Genomic DNA, 18,345 nt, shown 5'->3' with positions numbered 1-18,345 from the left:
AAAATCAGCCTGCTAGTACACATGGAAGAGTTATAGATGGGAAAATATTACAATGTTATAAAGAGGGGTGTATTTTCTGAAGTGTGAAGGAGAAAAACATTGCTGTTTATTGGTAGAGTACTTTAGAGAATATGAAATAAAGACTGTTGACCTAGAGAAAGAACCCAAGACCATTAAAATCTAGACTTATTAGTGAGATATTTATGGACTCTTGTAATTTGACCCTAAATTTTTAATTTCATTTCTCATCCCATTCCATACATCTTTGGGGTATGCCATCGTCTCAACCTAGAATGTCCTTCTCCTTACACCTCTACCTCTAAAATTCTCTCTCATCTTTCAAGGCTTCATTGCTGGGGATAGGTTTTACTTGTTACCATCTTGCTCTCTTGTTATATTCTCCTTTCCTCCTCTGCTCCCATCTCCATATGGTTTATCTTACTTGTTACTTTCCCCTATCCCCACCTCAGTCTCCAGTGTGCTTAGCATAATGTTTTGCACAAAGTAGGCACATAGTGAAATTGATGATTTTCTTCTTCTTTTCCTTCTTCTTTAGAGAGTGTGTGTGTGCACAAGTGGGTGGGGGAGGGGGGAGGAAGAGAATCTTAAGCAGGCTCAATGTCAATTATGGAGCCCTATGTGGGGTTCAGTCTCACAACCCTGAGATCATGACCTGAGCTGAAATCAAATCAGCTGAAAGCATCTGGTTAAGCCAGACGCTTAACCAACTGAGCCACCCAGGTGCCCTTGAAGTTAATGAATTTCAAATTCTGACTGAAATTCTTAAGAGTAGAACTCTAATGAAACTCAGACTCTGGCTTAAACAGAAAGCTCTATGATCTCAAGCCAACATTCTTCTCATTTCTTGATTTAATTTCCAGACTGAGACTATCTATAAAAAGTTTATACTTCAAACTTTTGTGTATAATTAGTTCACTTTTTCCTTTCATTTGGTAAAGTTTATTGGAACCATCTGTGATATACTATTTATTCTTGAGGATGAAAAAAATATTTTAAAAAATATTCCTCTGGGTCAGAACACTTATTGCATCCCATTAGTTTGTGCTTAAGAGTAGAAATGTCATTCTCTGAGATGACAGCTTCTTAAAGGTAGGAATATATTGAGATATATAGAGAAATTCTTAGTTTTCGTCAGTACCCTTTAAGCGATCTATAATTTACATATATCATTTCAACCTTACTACCCTCTAGGATATTGGTTTCTAATAGTTTACTGTTCCACAAATTAAGCCTATCTTAAGTTTCAAATCCCAGTAGGATTAATATCCTTATACTTGGTATAGAATAAATATCTCATCTATTCTAGTCCACTTATGACAGGCCTCCAATTAACTAAGTATGGAGAAGGCACACTACTATATATGCATGTTTATTCAAATAATCACAGCATATAAGATCCCTTTTGAATTTAATAACAGCTAAAACATAAGAGCAATTTCCTCCTCTAGCAGTGAGCTACAGTAAACATACAAAAAATGGTCAGAACACCTTGTGAAAGAATATCTCAAGTTAAGAAAGTGTATAAGGGGGAAAATGACTTGTGTTGTTGCTGGGAGCAAACAATGTCAGGCAGTAGTTAGAAAAGTTCTGTAAAATGTCACTTAACAAACACTTGGCCTCCTCAATATAGGCAAGAAGTTTTGCTTTTAATCTAGATATATTTGTTTACTTTATAAATAAGGAGATAACTCTGTCCATTAAAGAGGCTTAGAAGCAGTAATAATCCAATGTCAATGAGAAGCCCTAGCAACCAGATTATAGTCTCTAAGAACCATTCCTCACTAAAAAGAACAAGAGTCCTTGGTAGAAATGGCTGATTCCAAGTCTGTGTTAGGAAATATACAAAATGGGCCTGGTATATCTTGTGCCAAAAAGCAAGGAATCTCACTTGCTAATGTGAGTAATATCAAAAGGTCACGAGGCAACTTGAAGGATAGACAACTGGGCATCAGCAAGAAAAATAAAACATGGAAAAAAATTAAACCCACAAGTTCATAATGATAATAAAAGGATGAGAGGAGGGGAGAGAAAGAGCGAGAGAGAGCAAAGAAACCCAGATGCCAATGGAAGTTCCTAGAGTAACAACTTATTTCTCTCTAAATTGATAATGGAAGCAAAAGAATTAGGCATTTATTCTACTTCTCTGGTATGAATTGTATTTTAAAATAGTTAAATTGTTGTGGGAGATGATGGAAAGGTATTCTCTATAAAACTACATTAGTGAATAAATGCATGAAAAATGACAAGATTCTTTTTGTAACCGCTAATGAAATGACTGCATTGTACGCTGTTTATCAATGAATGGTAAAACAGTTAAGTGTAAAGCTGATGTATTTACAATGGATTAAGCTGTCTCCACCTGAAGCCACTGTTCGACCTTAGCATTACAAAATGTATGTCTCCTGATGAGATGAAATATGAACTACACAGCACCACCTACAAAGTATGATTGCCAAAATAGAACTGAATCTGAATCTAATCAAGTCTTTAAATATAACCTCCAGGACAGAAATACAGGGGACAGTGGAACAAGTTAAGTGACACCATTAGGAAGCAATATGACAAATCCAGAATGAAGAAAATTCTGTACCATAATGAACTCAGTTTTTCAAAAAGTCAATGTCATAAAAAAGGGGAGTGTGTGCAGTTCTCAATGAAAACAGATTTAAAAAAAAGACCAATGTGGTATTACAACCAAATACAGTAAGGGGAACTTGTTAGGATCCTTAACTGAACAACTATAGAAATTTGGGGGAAGGGACAATCAAGGAAATTTTAGTATGGAGCAGGTATTAGTTACTAAAGAATTATTGTGGGGGCACCCAGGTGGCTCAGTTAAGCATCTGACTTTGGCTCAAGTCACATCCACATTGGGCTCTCTGCTCAGCAGGAAGCCTGCCTCTCCCTCTCCACTCCCCCTGTTTGTGTTCCCTCTCTCTGTCAAATAATTAAATTAAATCTTTAAAAAAGTTATTGTTACTTTTTAAGTATAATAATTACATTGTGGTTATATAAAATTTATCTTTCTATTTTTGCAATGCATATCAAAGTAAATTATTTAGGGTTGATACAACAAGATGACATGAGGTTTGGGATTTGCTTTAAAATACTCCAGCCAAAAAAGCAGGGGTTGGTATTTGGGAGATGATGAAACAAACACAGTGAACTACTGATGGTTGTTAAGACTGGTGATGAGTACATAGGGTTTCTTTGTACTCTCTACCTTTGTATATGGTTGAAAATTTTTGTATTAAAAAATTTTTAAATAGTATTATTAGGAGACATTTATGATTTCAACATTAGACTTCTGGAACATCTTTCATTGGCTATGATTTTTAATTGATCACTGAGAGGAGTTTAAGTGACTTCATCCTTAAGTTCTCTCAGTAACTTGGAATGTCACTTGTCTGGTCCAAGAGAAAAGTTCATTTAGAGAAAGTCTTTATTTATAATTGTTTCATAAAATTTGGGTTCCAAATCCTTCATACCATGTTTTGTATCCTATATCCAGATGATCATCTTTGATGGGCAATTACCTAGTAATTTCCTCCTTTCTTTCTTTCTCTTTCTTTGTTTCTTTCTTCCTTCCTTCCTTCCTTCCTTCCTTTCTCTCTTTCTCTCTCTCTCTTTCTTTCTCTCTTCCCCCCTTCCTTCCTTGCTTGTTAGAATTAGGTTCAATCCAGAACATTACTATCATTTTCTTAAATAGTATCAGTTTGATTTGTAAATGCACCAATCAAGGTTTGTCCTGAGTTTTGAAAAGTAGTTTTACAAGAGATAATTCAGTAAAAATGCTGACCTTTAACAAAGGATTTAGCATTTTAAGCTAAACATGTGTGACAGGTAAAGTTGGTTCTGGCGAAACTGTTCTACTTAGGACTTCTGGTCTACCCTGTACTCAACATCTTCTATAATTTCCTTGCTCTTCACACCTGAATGGTCCACAAATCTTATTAAAGATACAGTAATGGTAAAGAACATGGAATTTAGAAACAGATCTGGATTGAAAACTTGGCTCTGTCATTTATTTGCTTTATTACCTTGAGCAATACCCTTACCCTAAGTTTCAACATCCTCATCTGTAAAATGGCAAGAGTAATACTCAGTCCTCACAGTATTATCAAAAGAATTAGATGAAATAACATAAGTAAAGATATTGAATGCAACAGTTAGCACATAGCAAGCACTCAGTAAATGATATCTCCACAACAGGATATGAAGGAATGGATTTAAAGTCTGGGTTAAAAAAAATAAAAGAAGAATCATTACAACAGAGAATAAAGCCCAGAGATATCATCACCAAATTGTTGATAATGGTTTTCTTTGGGAGAGATAATGGTTTGTACTCCCCTTCTATATTATACATTTTTTAAAAAGATTTTATTTATTTGTTTGCCAGAGAAAGAGAGAGAGTACAAGCAGGGGCGTGGCAGGTAGAGGAAGAAGCAGGCTCCCCACTGAGCAAGGAGCCTGATGTGAGACTCAATCCCAGGACCCTGGGATCATGACCTGAGCTGAAGGCAGATGCTTAACTGATTGAGCCACCCAGGCATCCCTATTTTATATATTTCTAAAATATTTGAAGTTTAAAATAATAAGTATGCGCTACTTTGAGTCAGAAAATAATTAAAATATATTTAAAATATCTGTTTTCTTCATTGCCAATATCACCACTAAAGTTTCGGTCCTAATTATCTCTTGCTTGGACTCTTCCAAGCTGGACTCTCAGTACCTCCATGCTCGCTCTAAGCCATTTTCCGCACTGCCACCAGAACTCATCATGTCTAGCCCCTGGGGAGTTCCATGTTACCTACGGAATGACATTCAGACTCCCTGGTGGGACATAGAAGGCTCTTTATAATCTGTTCTCAGCCTTTCCAGCTTTATCGCCCACCCTTCCCTCCCATTCACACTGGACTCCAGCTACACCAGAAATCCTGGAAACCTCCAAACACATTATGCATTTTGATGCCACCTTGCCTTTGCACACAAGACACTCAATGCTTCTCTTTGTGCTTATTTGGCAATTTCCTGCTTTAAGACCTCCATTTTTGATGTCCCGTAAAATAATAACAATGACGTGTAATGAGTTGTCTCTTCTCATTCTAGACTATGAATGCTTGAGGAATGGAAAGCTGGGTAGTATTCTGAGAGCACAGACTCTGGAGCCAGACTACTTGGGTTTAAATCGTACTAGCTATGTGACTTCAGATAAGTTAGTTAACCTCTCTGGGCTGCATATAAAATAGGTTATATTTTATAACAGCAACAGCAGCAATAATAACTATCTACAAGACTATTCTATGAATACAAAGCAAGGCCTCACATTTTATTAAAGGGGAGATGGAGAGGAGAAGGGAGTTGGAGGAAATTGGAAGGGGAGGTGAACCATGAGAGACTATGGACTCTGAAAAACAATCTGAGGGTTTTGAAGGGGCGGGGGGTGGGAGGTTGGGGGAACCAGGTGGTGAGTATTCGAGAGGGCATGGATTGCATGGAGCACTGGGTGTGGTGCAAAAACAATGAATACTGTTAACGCTGAAAAGAATTAAAAACAAAAAAACAAAAAAAATACAATCTAAACTTCTACCATGACTATGACTATTATTAGTGTTATTATTACTAGTACTGTTACTATTGTAGGTCTTTCATAAATGAACTAATAAGCAGTTTTAGCCTTATAAACGAAACTAAATATTAACTTTTTAGAAGAAATGTAAAGATATATAAAACTTTGCTAATGAATCAAAGTTGAGGAAGTTATTCTTAAAGTAAATAGTTCTTATTTTTCTTTTATGTACTATAATTACATGAAAATGGAGTCCTAGAATAAAAATCTGTACATTAACAAAGTGGCTTTTTAATTAAGTGATTAAAAATTATTTTCTCCACATACTAGAAAAAATGAAAGCTATTTAAGTTTTTCTTCTTAAATACAAAAAAATGACATACAATTATCTATTGCAAATTATACATAGGTTAACTGGTAAATATAGGTGTCTAATGAATAGAGAGTTCATATTTCAAATATAAGGAAGTTTACTTACATCAATTTAGTCATCTGTTTATACACTGAATGACTTGTTTTATCAAATAATTTGTATACAAATAGTAGTCCTTTGAATTCACCAGAAAACACCATCAAGTGGGACATAAGCACATTTTTAAATAATTAAAGATATAATATAGATATATAAAGAGACACTAATTATTCACACTCAGTAAACTCTATGTAATCCTAATTTTTTTTTGTAATCCTAATTTTGAAAAACCCAAGGTCCCACAATTTTACAGAGTCACATATAAACATAATCCAACAGTAAAAAGTCATTTTAAAAAAGTCATTAAAAGAGATTCGAGGGGCGCCTGGGTGGCTCAGTGGGTTAAAGCCTCTGCCTTCAGCTCAGGTCATGATCCCAGGGTGCTGGGATCGAGCCCCGCATCGGGCTCTCTGCTCAGGAGCCTGCTTCCCCCTTTTCCATTCCCCCTGCTTGTACTCCCTCTCTCGCGGTGTCTCTTGCTGTCAAATAAAATCTTTAAGAAAAAAAAAAAAGAGATTCGAATTGGGGTGCTGGGTGGCTCAGTTGAACGACTGACTCTTGGTTTCAGTTCAGGTCCTCGTCTCAGGCTTGTGAGATCAAACCTCACAAGGGTCTCAACTTGGGAGTCTGCTTGAGATTATGTTTCCCTCTTCCTCTCCCTCTGCCCCTCCCCCCCATTCATGCACTGGCTCACTCTCTCTTTCTGTCTCTAACAGAAATAATTTTTTTTTTAATACTGACTTATAACTTACAGCATCACTTCTCAAACTCCCTTCCTTCCCCCAATTCACTCTGCAGCTGCTTTGGAGCTTCTCGCCGTTAAGGCTCCCAAAGCCTTCTCATGAAGTGGGTGGTCTCCTCCATCTGATTCTTTCCTGCTCATCTTCCAAGTCTTGTCTGCAAATGGACATCAAGTCTAGCTTAGTCTACTTCCCCTGCTTGGCTTCCCTGTACCAATTCTTTTCTCAACTCTCTCTGCTGAAGGAGGGAGAAGGGGTGGGAGCTGTGGTACACAATTACACATTAACTCATCCCATGCATACCACAGATAAAAAGAATCACTGTAGATCTGTAATGTGTTCCAGCAGTTAAATTATTAATAAATGGCATTCAGAATTAGCTGTTTATCTTCTGTATTATTATTTCCAGAAATGGGGAAAAAAATTGTAAGAAAACAACTTACATTGTTACTTTGAAGAAACAATGTAACATAATTTTGTACCAACTTAATTTTCTAAATAAATATCCAATTATGCTAAATTTCTCTATCTTCCAAAAAGCATATATAATATGCAAATGTATGAAATTTATATACATTTTACCATATCAAAAGGAGTGAAGTTAATTTTATTTAATGAATCAATTAATTTTTAGAGAGAGCAAGAGAGTGCCCAAGTGAAAGGGAGTGGCAGAAGGAGAGAAAGAGAATCTCATGCAGGCCCCACTCAGTGCAGAGCCCCATGCAGGGCTTGATCTCATGACTCTGACATCATGACTTGAGTCAAAATCAAGAGTCCAATGCTTAACTAACTAAGCTATCCCAGGCGTCCTGTGGAAGATAGTGTTTTAGATCATGTTCACCACTGCTCTTCTCCATCAGTCAACACAATCTCCAGGACAACCCATTTCAGCATTCTCAAGGGGTCATTTATTTACAAGTTCATGGTTTTTTTTTTTTCTTTTTTTTTTTTCTTTATTTGTCAGAGAGAGAGGGAGAGAGAGCAAGCACAGGCGGACAGAATGGCAGGCAGAGGCAGAGGGAGAAGCAGGCTCCCCGCCAAGCAAGGAGCCCGATGTGGGACTCGATCCCAGGACGCTGGGATCATGACCCGAGCCGAAGGCAGCTGCTTAACCAACTGAGCCACCCAGGCGTCCCCAAGTTCATGTTTTAAAACTACTATTAATTTATCCTCATTTCCTGAAACACAAATCTGATATTCTTCCTCTCTCTAAAACTCTCCAGTGGCTCCCCATTTCCTTGAGGATAATGTCAAATGCTTTAGAGCTTAACATTTTAGAATCCCGGAAAGTGGGTATAAATTGATCACCTTGGCCTTATTCACCCATGACCAGCCGTGCAAAACATATCCTTGTGGGTCCATTAAAACTTGCAGATCCCTGTGAGCTGCAAGAAAGCACTTTACTTTATAATGTTATTCTGGCACTTGTATATGACCTTCATTGTATTTTTAAAATTGCTCATGTTTCTATAGGAATTGGAGTTCTTGGGAGGAATAGAGATACTAGTTTCTTTGATTAGTAGTTACTGAGTACTGTGTGCTAGATGCTGTGCTTCATAAGCATTATCTCATTGAAGACTCCTAACAACCTACTCATGTAGGTATTATTATTGACTCCATATTGCAATGAGGAAACCAAGACATAAAGAAGTTAGAGAACTTGCCCAAGGTCTTATAGTAAGTGGCACAACACTAACTGAAAACACAAATCTTTCTGATGGTATAGAGTCAATGGCATATAATGCAACATTATTTTAGTGTGAAGGTAATATTATAAATTTTCCTTTTATTTTACCAATAAGAAAACTGAGGTTTGGAAAGGTACACTGTCTTGCCTAAGGTCACAGAACCAGGAAGTGCCAAGAGACAAGAAAAAGGAAAAATCAGAGAACAAAAACGAGTTCTTATAAATTAAGAATAGAGTAGCTGAAATGAAAATTCAATAGGGTTTATCTTCAATTAAATGTAAAACTAGTATCTTCCAACACATAAAAAGATAAGAGAGGAAATGTAGAAGACCTAAGAAATCAATCCTGGAGATTCAACTCTGACTAACAGGAAATTCAGAAAGTGAGAACACAGAAAATGGAAGGGAAGTAATTTTCAAAGAAACAGTAAGCAACAGAGAATGTTAGCAATCCACCAAAATCCACTGTCCTCTTCTACCTGGACACTAGACAACATTTCTCAGATTTCCTTAAGAATTAAGGGGCTGAAAGACTGAGTGCTCTTAAATGGAAGGTGAATGGGAGTAAAATGAGCCATTTCCAGTGGCTGATAATTTCTTCCATGTATTTTCGCCTCCCTGTGAGATGAAATGGCAAAGCTGAACAAAGTGGTCTTGGAAACCATATTGCTTACCCAACTGGACCACCCAGGCGCCCATAGCTGTATACTTTTAACAGCTATTCTATACTCAAACCTACTTTAAAGGAAACCATGAACCTACCCTTTGAGGAGCATAAACAGAATATGAGGATGAGCACTAATGTACTCCACAGTAGGACTCCGAGTACCTATCTGTCTTCTCAGGATGTTGTTAAATATCTGGGTCACATCTTTTTTTCCCTGTTAAAGAAACAAACCACCATCAAATCACACAATCAAAATAGGTAAATTATATGGAGTGTAAGTTGTATCTCAAAAGCTGTTTACACATAAACACACACAAAGAGAAACAGCACTGTTCTTTGTAATATCCAAAACCATTAATTCATTCTTTTTAGTGACTCAACATTTATATACAATATAAAATGATCACCATAAGTCTGGTTAGCAGCTCTTACCATAAAAAAGTTAATACACTATTGTTATCTATATTCCGCGTGCTATAAATTACATCCCCATGACCTATTTATTTTTTAAACTTATTCTTGTCATATATCTTTAGTCAGCTGTGCTCCCAAACATTTAAACAGAGGTTTCTACAAACAGATGCAGCTCTTTTCCATTGGATTTGCACTGTGGTTAATTTGAACAATGAGAAGTCTATTTCTCACAGTTGTAAACGAAATGGCACAGAAGAATTTAAAACAGTGGATATGGTACAATTGAATTCCTAATGCTGTTTTACCTTTTAGCTTTATATAGGAAGAAAATTATGATTAACATTGTTAAACAATCTTAAATAAGGATGGAAAATGGATGAAGAAAATAAAGATTTTAGCAAATGTTGGTTAGAATCAGATTCCTTTTTCTTAAATGTACTTTAATTTTTTCCCCTCCACTTTATCCATTCCCATTCCAAGTTGGTGCATTGAAAAAAAAAAAAAAGAATGTGAGTTTTTCTGTTAGGTAGATATATATGATTTAGGTGATTGTAAGAAATCATATCTAACCTAGAGGAATAGATAGGACTACTCAGTCCTAGCAGCTGAAGCAGAATAACTATAGCCAGTGTTGGATGGGACTTTTTTGAGTCCTCATTTACAAAACTTCCACTCTCACACATCCTACAACCTGAGGCTTGTCTCCTTCTCCAACTGAAGCTCTGAACTGAACAGTTTTTGTTTTGTTTTGTTTAAAGATTCAGTTTATTTATTTGGGAGAGAGAGAGAGAGAGCACGAGCAGGGAGGAGAGGGAGAAGCAGGCTCCCTGCAGTCAGGGACCCCGATGGGAGCATGACCTGAACCAAAGTCAGATGCTTAACTGACTAAGCCCCCCAGGCACCTTGAGTTTTTTGCTTTTTAAGATTTATTTTTAAGTAATATCCACACCCAATGTGGGGCTTTAATTCACAACCCCGAGATCAAGAGTTGCATGTGCTTCTGACTGAATCAGCCAGGCATCCCAAACAGGAGTTTTTTATATGAAAAAAAAGGACGACATTCCATTGTGAGTTACTATGGCCCTGATTTTGGCCTTCATCTCTCAAATGAACTGTTAAAGATTATCTTCCAGTTATGTCCTCTACTCAAAAAAGTCTTCACTGGGCTGAGTGAGCTAACTAGAAAAGCAAATCTGACTGTGCTGTTCTCTTAAGCTCTTCAATGCCTTTCTTTGGCTTAGAGAAAAGTCTGACACCCTCCATGACCTAGCCCTTGCTTACCTCTCCAGCCACGTCTCACTTTTCAATTCCTACTTCAAGTTCTATTAATAACAATGGACTGTACTACATAAAGGTATACACAACTTTCATTTCTATACCTTTGCTCCTGTTCTGCTTGTCCTGAATTCATTTCCTTCCTTTTTGTAGCTAAGTCTTAGTCATCCTGTAACAGGGGCGCATGGGTGCCAAGAGCACCTGACTGCAGGGTTCCCAAAAAGACCAGGTTTCAGCCACTCATCGCTGACAAAATCCAAAGGCAGAGATATGAGTGATGGTGTAACAAGAAAGGAATTTATTTCAGTGAGGCCAGCACCGGGAAGACAGTGGACTAGTGTCTCAGACTATCTCCAAAGTGCTGAAAAATACTTCTGGGTTTATATAAGGAAAATATGGGACAACGTTTGGTGGGTACGCGTAGGCAAGCAGTAAAGATCATTGTCTTGGGGTCAATCACGTGTGGTCTTGCTGACGTCAGGGTAGACGTTTTTTGCTTGAGGGAGTAGTTTCAGTTCCTATCACGGGATGCTTTGCCTGTAGGGGTCTTTTGCTTGAGTTAAGAGATAAGCTGGAAAGAAGAACTTAGAAAGTACAGATAGGTCAAAATGGAGGTCATTGAAGTCCTCTTTTAATAGAACAGATTCAGTTCAGATGTATTCACCTCTAGGATAACTGCCCCTCTCTGTGTGACAAAATCATCTTTGCCTACATATACCAGTACCTTCTCTTCCCTGTCTACCCCTACCTCCATCTCTACCACGGTCATAGCAGCTAACATTAAGTGCTTACTCTGTGCCAGGCACTTATACAAAGAACTTTATATGTATTTTCCAATCCTCCTAACAACCTTATAATGTACATTCTGTAAGCAAAGAAATTAAGGACTAGCGAGGTTACCTTATATAAGTGGGTTGTTGGAGAGCCAGGACTCCCTCCAAAACTGATGGAATCCAGAATCTGGGTTCTTAGCCATCATACTAAACTGATTCCAGCACCAAACACAGTATACTGAAATGAATTTTGTCTCTAACTCCTTCATCACATTGATAGCTCCCAAGGACAAGCCATATTTCAATTCCTGTAGTAGGGCCTGACATATATAGTAGGCATTCAATATTTATTGGACTAATTTATTACTTTAGAGGCATAGGCATCTATAAGCCTTTATCACAAACCTAGACCACTGAATCTCATGCATCTATTAATGTGGCACTTTTTAAAAAGATTTTATTTATTTATTTGATAGAGACACAGAAAGAGAGAGGGAACACAAGCAGGGAGAGCAGGAGAGGAGAAGCAGGCTTCCCACTGAGCAGGGAGCCCGATGTGGGCCTCGATCCCAGGACCCTGGGATAGTGACCTGAGCCAAAGGCAGATGCTTAACGACTGAGCCAGCCAGGAGCCCAATGTGGCAGTTTTTAATACCAAAACAAGTAGGACCCAAAATTAAAAGACACTAAGATTATTCAATTAATTAGTCAATCTTAAAACTACTAGCCATATAAAATATGGACTAAGTACTGATTAAGAATGCTAATTGATATATAGAAAAATTCTTTTTTTTTAAGATTTTATTTATTTATTTGACAGGTGGAGAGAGAGATCAGAAGTAGGCAGAGCAGGAGGCAGAGAGGGAGTGGGAAGCAGGCTCCCTGCTGAGCAGAGAGCCCAATGTGAGGCTCGATCCCAGGACCCTGAGACCATGACCTGAGCCGAAGGCAGAGGCTTAACCCACTGAGCCACCCAGGCGCCCCATAGAAAAATATTCTTAAAGGATTCACTTTATCAACAATTGGCTTGAAATGGATCAGACTTAAATGTAAAACATAAAACTATAAAACTTCTAGAAAAAAAGAGAGGAATATCCTCAGGATCTAGAGTTAGGCAAATAATCTAAGAGCACAGTCTAGAAAACAAAAACTAACAAATTGGACTTCAGCAAAATTTAGCATTTTTGTTTTGTAAAAGATCTTGTTAATAGGATGAAAAGACAAGTTACAGACAGGGAGAAAATACTTCAAACCATACATATGATTAAAAAGAACTAGTGCTAGAATATGTAAAAAAGCCTTTGAACTTAGTAGTATAAAATACAAACCAATTAGAAAATGGGCAAAAGCTATGAAGAGACATTTCACCAAAGAGGATCTACAGATGGCTACAAGCACATAAAAGATGTTCAACATAATTAGCCATTAGGGAAATGCAAATTAAGGTCACCAGGAGAGATTACTACATATACCTATCAAAACAACTAAAATAAATAATGACAACACCAAAAGCTGACAAAAATGCAAAGAAACTACACTTGGACATTGTGGGTGGAGAACTAATGTATATAGTTAATCTGGAAAACAATTTGGCAGTTTCTTGAAAAACTCAACAGGTGGGGTGCCAGGTGGCTCAGTCGTTTGAGCATCCGACTCTTGGTTTTGGCTTAGATCATGATCTCAGAGTCCTGGGGTCAGACCCCACATCAGGCTCTGTGTTGGGTGTGGAGCCTGCTTGAGGGTTTTCTCTCTCTGCCCCCGATGCCTGCTCTCTCTCTCTCTGAAGTAAATAAATCTTAAAAAAAATAAAATAAGGGGCACCTGTGGTGGCTCAGGTCATGATCTCAGGGTCCTGAGGTGGAGCCCTGAGTTGGGCTCCCTGCTCAGTGGGGAGCCTGCTTCTCCCTCTCCCTCTGCCTGCCGCCCCCCCTGCTTGTGCTCCATTCTCTCTGATAAATAAATAAAATCTTAAAAACAATAATAAAATGAAATGAAATAAAATAAAAACAAAATAAAAACTTAACATGCCACTACTATACTAGTAGTTGCCCTCCTGGTATTTATCACAGGGAAATGGAACCTGGCCGTGAATGTTCCCAGCGGCTTTATACGTAATAATCAAAAGCAGGAAACAACCTAGAAATCTTTCCACAGGTAAATGGTTCAACAGACTGTGCTATAAACCCATACCACGGACTCAGTGATAAAAAGGAATGAACTTTGATGCATGCAACAACCTGGATGAATCTTAAGGAATCGTGCTGAATGAAAAATGTCCGTAACAAAAGGTTACACAATCTAAGTGTCCATCAGCAGAAATATGGATAAGGGTGTACGGCCATACCACCCTGAACGCGCCCGATCTCGTCTGATCTTGGAAGCTAAGCAGGGTAGGGCCTGGTTAGTACTTGGATGGGAGAAATATGGATAAGGAAGATGTGGTGTATTTATACCATGGAATATTACACAGCCATAAAAAGGATAAGACTGTGCCATTTGAGACATGGATGAACATAAGGAGTATTGCTAAGTGAAATAAGTGAGACTGAGAAGGACAAATACCACAAGATTTTCCTTATATTTGGAATCTAAAAAAAACCCACAAATGAAGAAGCAAACAAAATGGAGAATTAGATCTATACATGCACAGAACAAAATGATGGTTGCCAGAGAGGAGAAAAGCGGGGAATTGGGTAAAATGGGAGAAAGGGAGTAGGAGATATAGGCTTCCAGTTATGGAATAAATAAGTCAAGAGAGCATAACAAATATAGTCAATGAGACTGTAATAGTGATATATGGGAAGAGATGGTAGCTACACTTGCAGTGAACATAGCATAATGTATGAGCTTATGGAATCACTATGTTGTGCTATGTTGAAAGTAATGTAACATTGTGTGTCAACTCAAAAAATTAAAAGATTACACATTATACAGTACCATTTACATTCAGATTACAAAATGGAGAATGATTTCTGGTTGCTAGAGGCCAAGGATGGGGTGAGAGAGGGTAGCAGCTATAAAAGGACAAGAGGACGCATCTTTGTAGTGATGGAAATTTTCTGTATCTTCACTTTATCAATATCAATATCCCAGTGCTATCACTGTGCTATGGTTTTGCAAGATATTGCCATCAGGGAAACTGGACAAGGTACATGAGATGTCTCTGTATTATTTATTATTGGCTTTCTTGTTGGAGCGAGCTAGAGGAAGAAAGCAGGGGAGGTGCCCACTAGCTCTTTTGGGAAGACCGTAGCCAGCAATTAGATGCATGCTAATTAAAAGCCGGAACCTCAGACAGTCACTTGTAGAGGACGCATCAAACCCCTCACAGGGAAAGACTGGGAGTTGGGTGTTTTTGTCGCGCTTCCTCTGTGCTAGCTCGGGGGAGGCGGAGACAGTTGCAACAAGTACTCTTGCATCCATGAACAACTGCCCCTTTGTTTGCTACAGTCCTGTGGGTCTCATGAATGCGAGCCCTGTCAGCTTTCATACATAGGTGACTTGGGGGACCATTCCTCAGTGGGCAGCCTTAAAAGTTGGGCCACCAGGGTGCCTGGGTGGCTCAGTGGGTTCAAGCCTCTGCCTTCGGCTCAGGTCATGATCTCAGGGTCCTGGGATCAAGCCCCACGTCGGGCTCTCTGCTCAGCAGGGAGCCTGCTTCCCCCCCACCTATCTCTGCCTGCTTGTGATCTCTGTCTGTCAAATAAATAAATAAAATCTTAAAAAAAAAAAAAAAGTTGGGCTACCAGATGTGTGGTCCAAACCCTTTGCTCCTCAAAGAGAAGCTGGGCATTGGGGTACCTCCCCTCCAGGCTATATGGTGCTATGCCAAGGGGTGGGCTTTATGGCCAGTGTGTCTCAGCCTTTCCTACCCATTCTGAAGTGGCTATTTTCTCAGTTGCTCAATGAATAGGACCCACTTAGCTCATTTCTAGATTTCTCTCAGAGGGAGTTCCTGCATGTGTAACTGTACCTTCTGTTTGTCCATAGGAGAAGAGAAATTCAGGAGCCTCCTGTGTGGCCACCTAAGTCCAGAGTCCCAGAATTTTTTTAAATGTTACGTAAAATTCAGTGTTGGTTCTCATATATTGCTGGCTGATGTCCTAGAATCTCAAATTGGGAAATCTAGCCTGAGAAAATAATCCTAAATAACAATCTTAAATATAGAAGAAGAGGTTCAGACACAGAGATTTTTTTTTTTTTTTTTTGAGAGAGAGAATGAGTATGTGTGTGTGAGAGAGCAGGGAAGAGGAGCAGGATCGGGGAGGGGAGAGGGAGAAGGAGAGAGAGAATCCTAAGTAGGCTCCATGCCCAGCACCGAGCCTGATGTGGGTCTTGATTTTATGACCCTGAGATCATGACTTGAGCCGAAATCAAGAGAAAGAGTTAGAAATAATCAATATGTCCAGAATTAGGCACATTTACATAAATTATGGTATGTAACTGGCAGAAATAAGAATATCCAAATGTTGGCAATGATTAAATATAAGAAAAATCTATGACTAGCCACTACTTTCACTTGATTCCATGGAGTGAAACAGAGAAGGGTAGATAAGGGAGAAAGAGAGAGAAGAATTAAGAAGAAAGGAAGGAAAGAATTTTTAAAAAGGGGAGAGAGATAACAACAACAACAACAAAAAACCAGACACATGGGAAAGCAAATTTTATCTTCTTTTAAGAAAAACACAGAATATAAAATTCGAAGTTTTTCAGAAAATTAGGAGCTGAGTCTTCAATTTAAAAGGATACTTTAGGATCAACTGCTCTCATTTTAAAATAGTACAAATGTTCATACTACTTCATAAGAAATGAATTTCATTTACACAAATGTTAAACAATATACTTGTATAAGAGGTACAGCTATAAATATAAACAAAGCTTAAAATGAAAGAAGTCATCTATTCTGTTCAAATCTTTGTAGACTCTACAGTAATCCTGCACAACATCAATCCTCTTTGAAAAGTCATAAGAGCATGTTTTTCATACTTCCCAGTGAAATGCCACAAGCACATTTCCATACGGCATTCCAGTGAACAGTAGACACGAAGCTCCACAGAACTCTATCCAACTTTTACACAGAGGAAAACATTCTTCTGGTTCATTAGCAAATAATGTGCAAAGGCAAAGGAAGCCCCCTGTGGATAACAAAAACAAGCTTGGATACCAGGAACAGCTTGTCAAATCAGAGGAAAGGATCAGAATGGAAAGGATTAGAGAAAACCTTACCAGGTACCAGATGATTAATGATGGGCTTTCCATAATACAGAACCTTGCAGATATCCATTCATTACACTATACCTAACTGGAGTAAAACCTTAACTATTTCAAAACCAGTCTTCTGAAACCCTCAGACTGTCAGATTTCAAGTTCTAGAAGTGGCCAGAAGAAAAAGAAAAAAAAAGAAAAAAAAAATCTTTGATGGTAACGAAGCAACATCTAGAAATGACCCTGAATGCCTGAAACTCACCAGTAATTCTAAGATTACCTATAATTTAAGTGAGCAGATGGCAAACCTGAAGAAGCGCTTGCATTAAGCTGAAAAATTCAAGAAGGTCAGCCCTAACATGATCTAGTCAACAATTACCTGCAGAATGAATGATACATATGGAGGTGTCAACTGGAATTAAATACGGAAAGAGAAAAAGTGAGAAGAAAGAAGCAATGAACAGCAGGCAGAGCAATTAGAACTGCTGATAAAGAGCATCTTTTACTGATAATAGAAGGGAGAAAAGGCAGGGACGCCTGGTGGTTCAATTGGTTAAGCATCTGCCTTTGGCTCAGGTCCTGGGATCAAGTACCTTTCTTTTGTTCGGTGGGGAATCTGCAGCTCCCCTGCTTGTGCTCTCCCTCTCTCATTCTGACAAATAAGTAAATAACATCTTAAAAAAAAAAAAAGAATTGCAAAGGCCAATAAGAGAGTAAAAGAGAGCAGGATTGCAAAAGAAAACACCCATTTTTAAATTGCAGCCACTGACTTATATATAGGATATATAAAGCATTCCCCAAATTCAACAACCAAATAAAAAGAGGGCAAAAGACCTATATAGACAATTCACATGAGAAGAGAGATGGTGGGGCACTGGGGTGACTGAGTGGGTTAAGCCTCTACCTTCGGCTCAGGTCATGGTCTCAGGGTCCTGGAATCGACCTGCACATCAGGCTCTCTGCTCACCAGGGAGCCTGCTTCCCCCTCGCTCTCTGCCTGCCTCTCTGCCTACTTGTGATCTCTGTCTGTCAAATAAATAAATAAAATCTTTAAAAAAAGAAGAGATATGGTGGCAAATAAACACACGAAAATATGCTCAACATCATTAGTCATTAAGGAAATGCAAATTAAAACCACAATATACCACTTATACTTACTTGAGTGGCTAAAATTAAAAAAAAAAAAAAAGCTAAAAGCAAACAAACAAAAAACCCCAACACTACCCAACAATCCTATTCCTAGGTATTTACACAAGTGAGATGAAAACCTACATCTGCACACACAAACTGCGTAAATGGTTATAGAGATTTTATTTGTAACTGGTCAAACCTGGAAATTTCCCCAAATATCCACCAACTGGGGAATGGATAAATGGTCTGCGTACATCCATGCAGTAGAAAGCCATCGACAATAAAAAGGAACAAACTCCTGATGAATCCAAACACAGATGAATCCAAAATCATGATGCCAAGTGGAAGAAGCCAGAATCAAAAGACTACATTTTGCATGATGCCATTTCCA

The 18,345-nt window shown here is 38.3% G+C and overlaps 1 protein-coding gene across 1 annotated transcript in view; it reads right to left on the bottom strand.

Annotated features, from left to right (window-relative positions):
* Positions 1-18,345, bottom strand: part of CAB39L (calcium binding protein 39 like) — a 115,648-nt gene that overhangs the window by 33,638 nt on the left and 63,665 nt on the right. Inside the window, 1 exon segment of the mRNA XM_047723387.1 lies at positions 9,252-9,370. Within this exon segment, the coding sequence (XP_047579343.1) occupies positions 9,252-9,370 (119 nt within the window).

The sequence above is a fragment of the Lutra lutra genome, chromosome 3, assembly GCF_902655055.1.
Source record: "Lutra lutra chromosome 3, mLutLut1.2, whole genome shotgun sequence".
NCBI lineage: Eukaryota > Metazoa > Chordata > Mammalia > Carnivora > Mustelidae > Lutra > Lutra lutra.
Note: the sequence above shows the minus strand (reverse complement) of the source record. Positions and strands in the feature narration are given on the sequence as shown.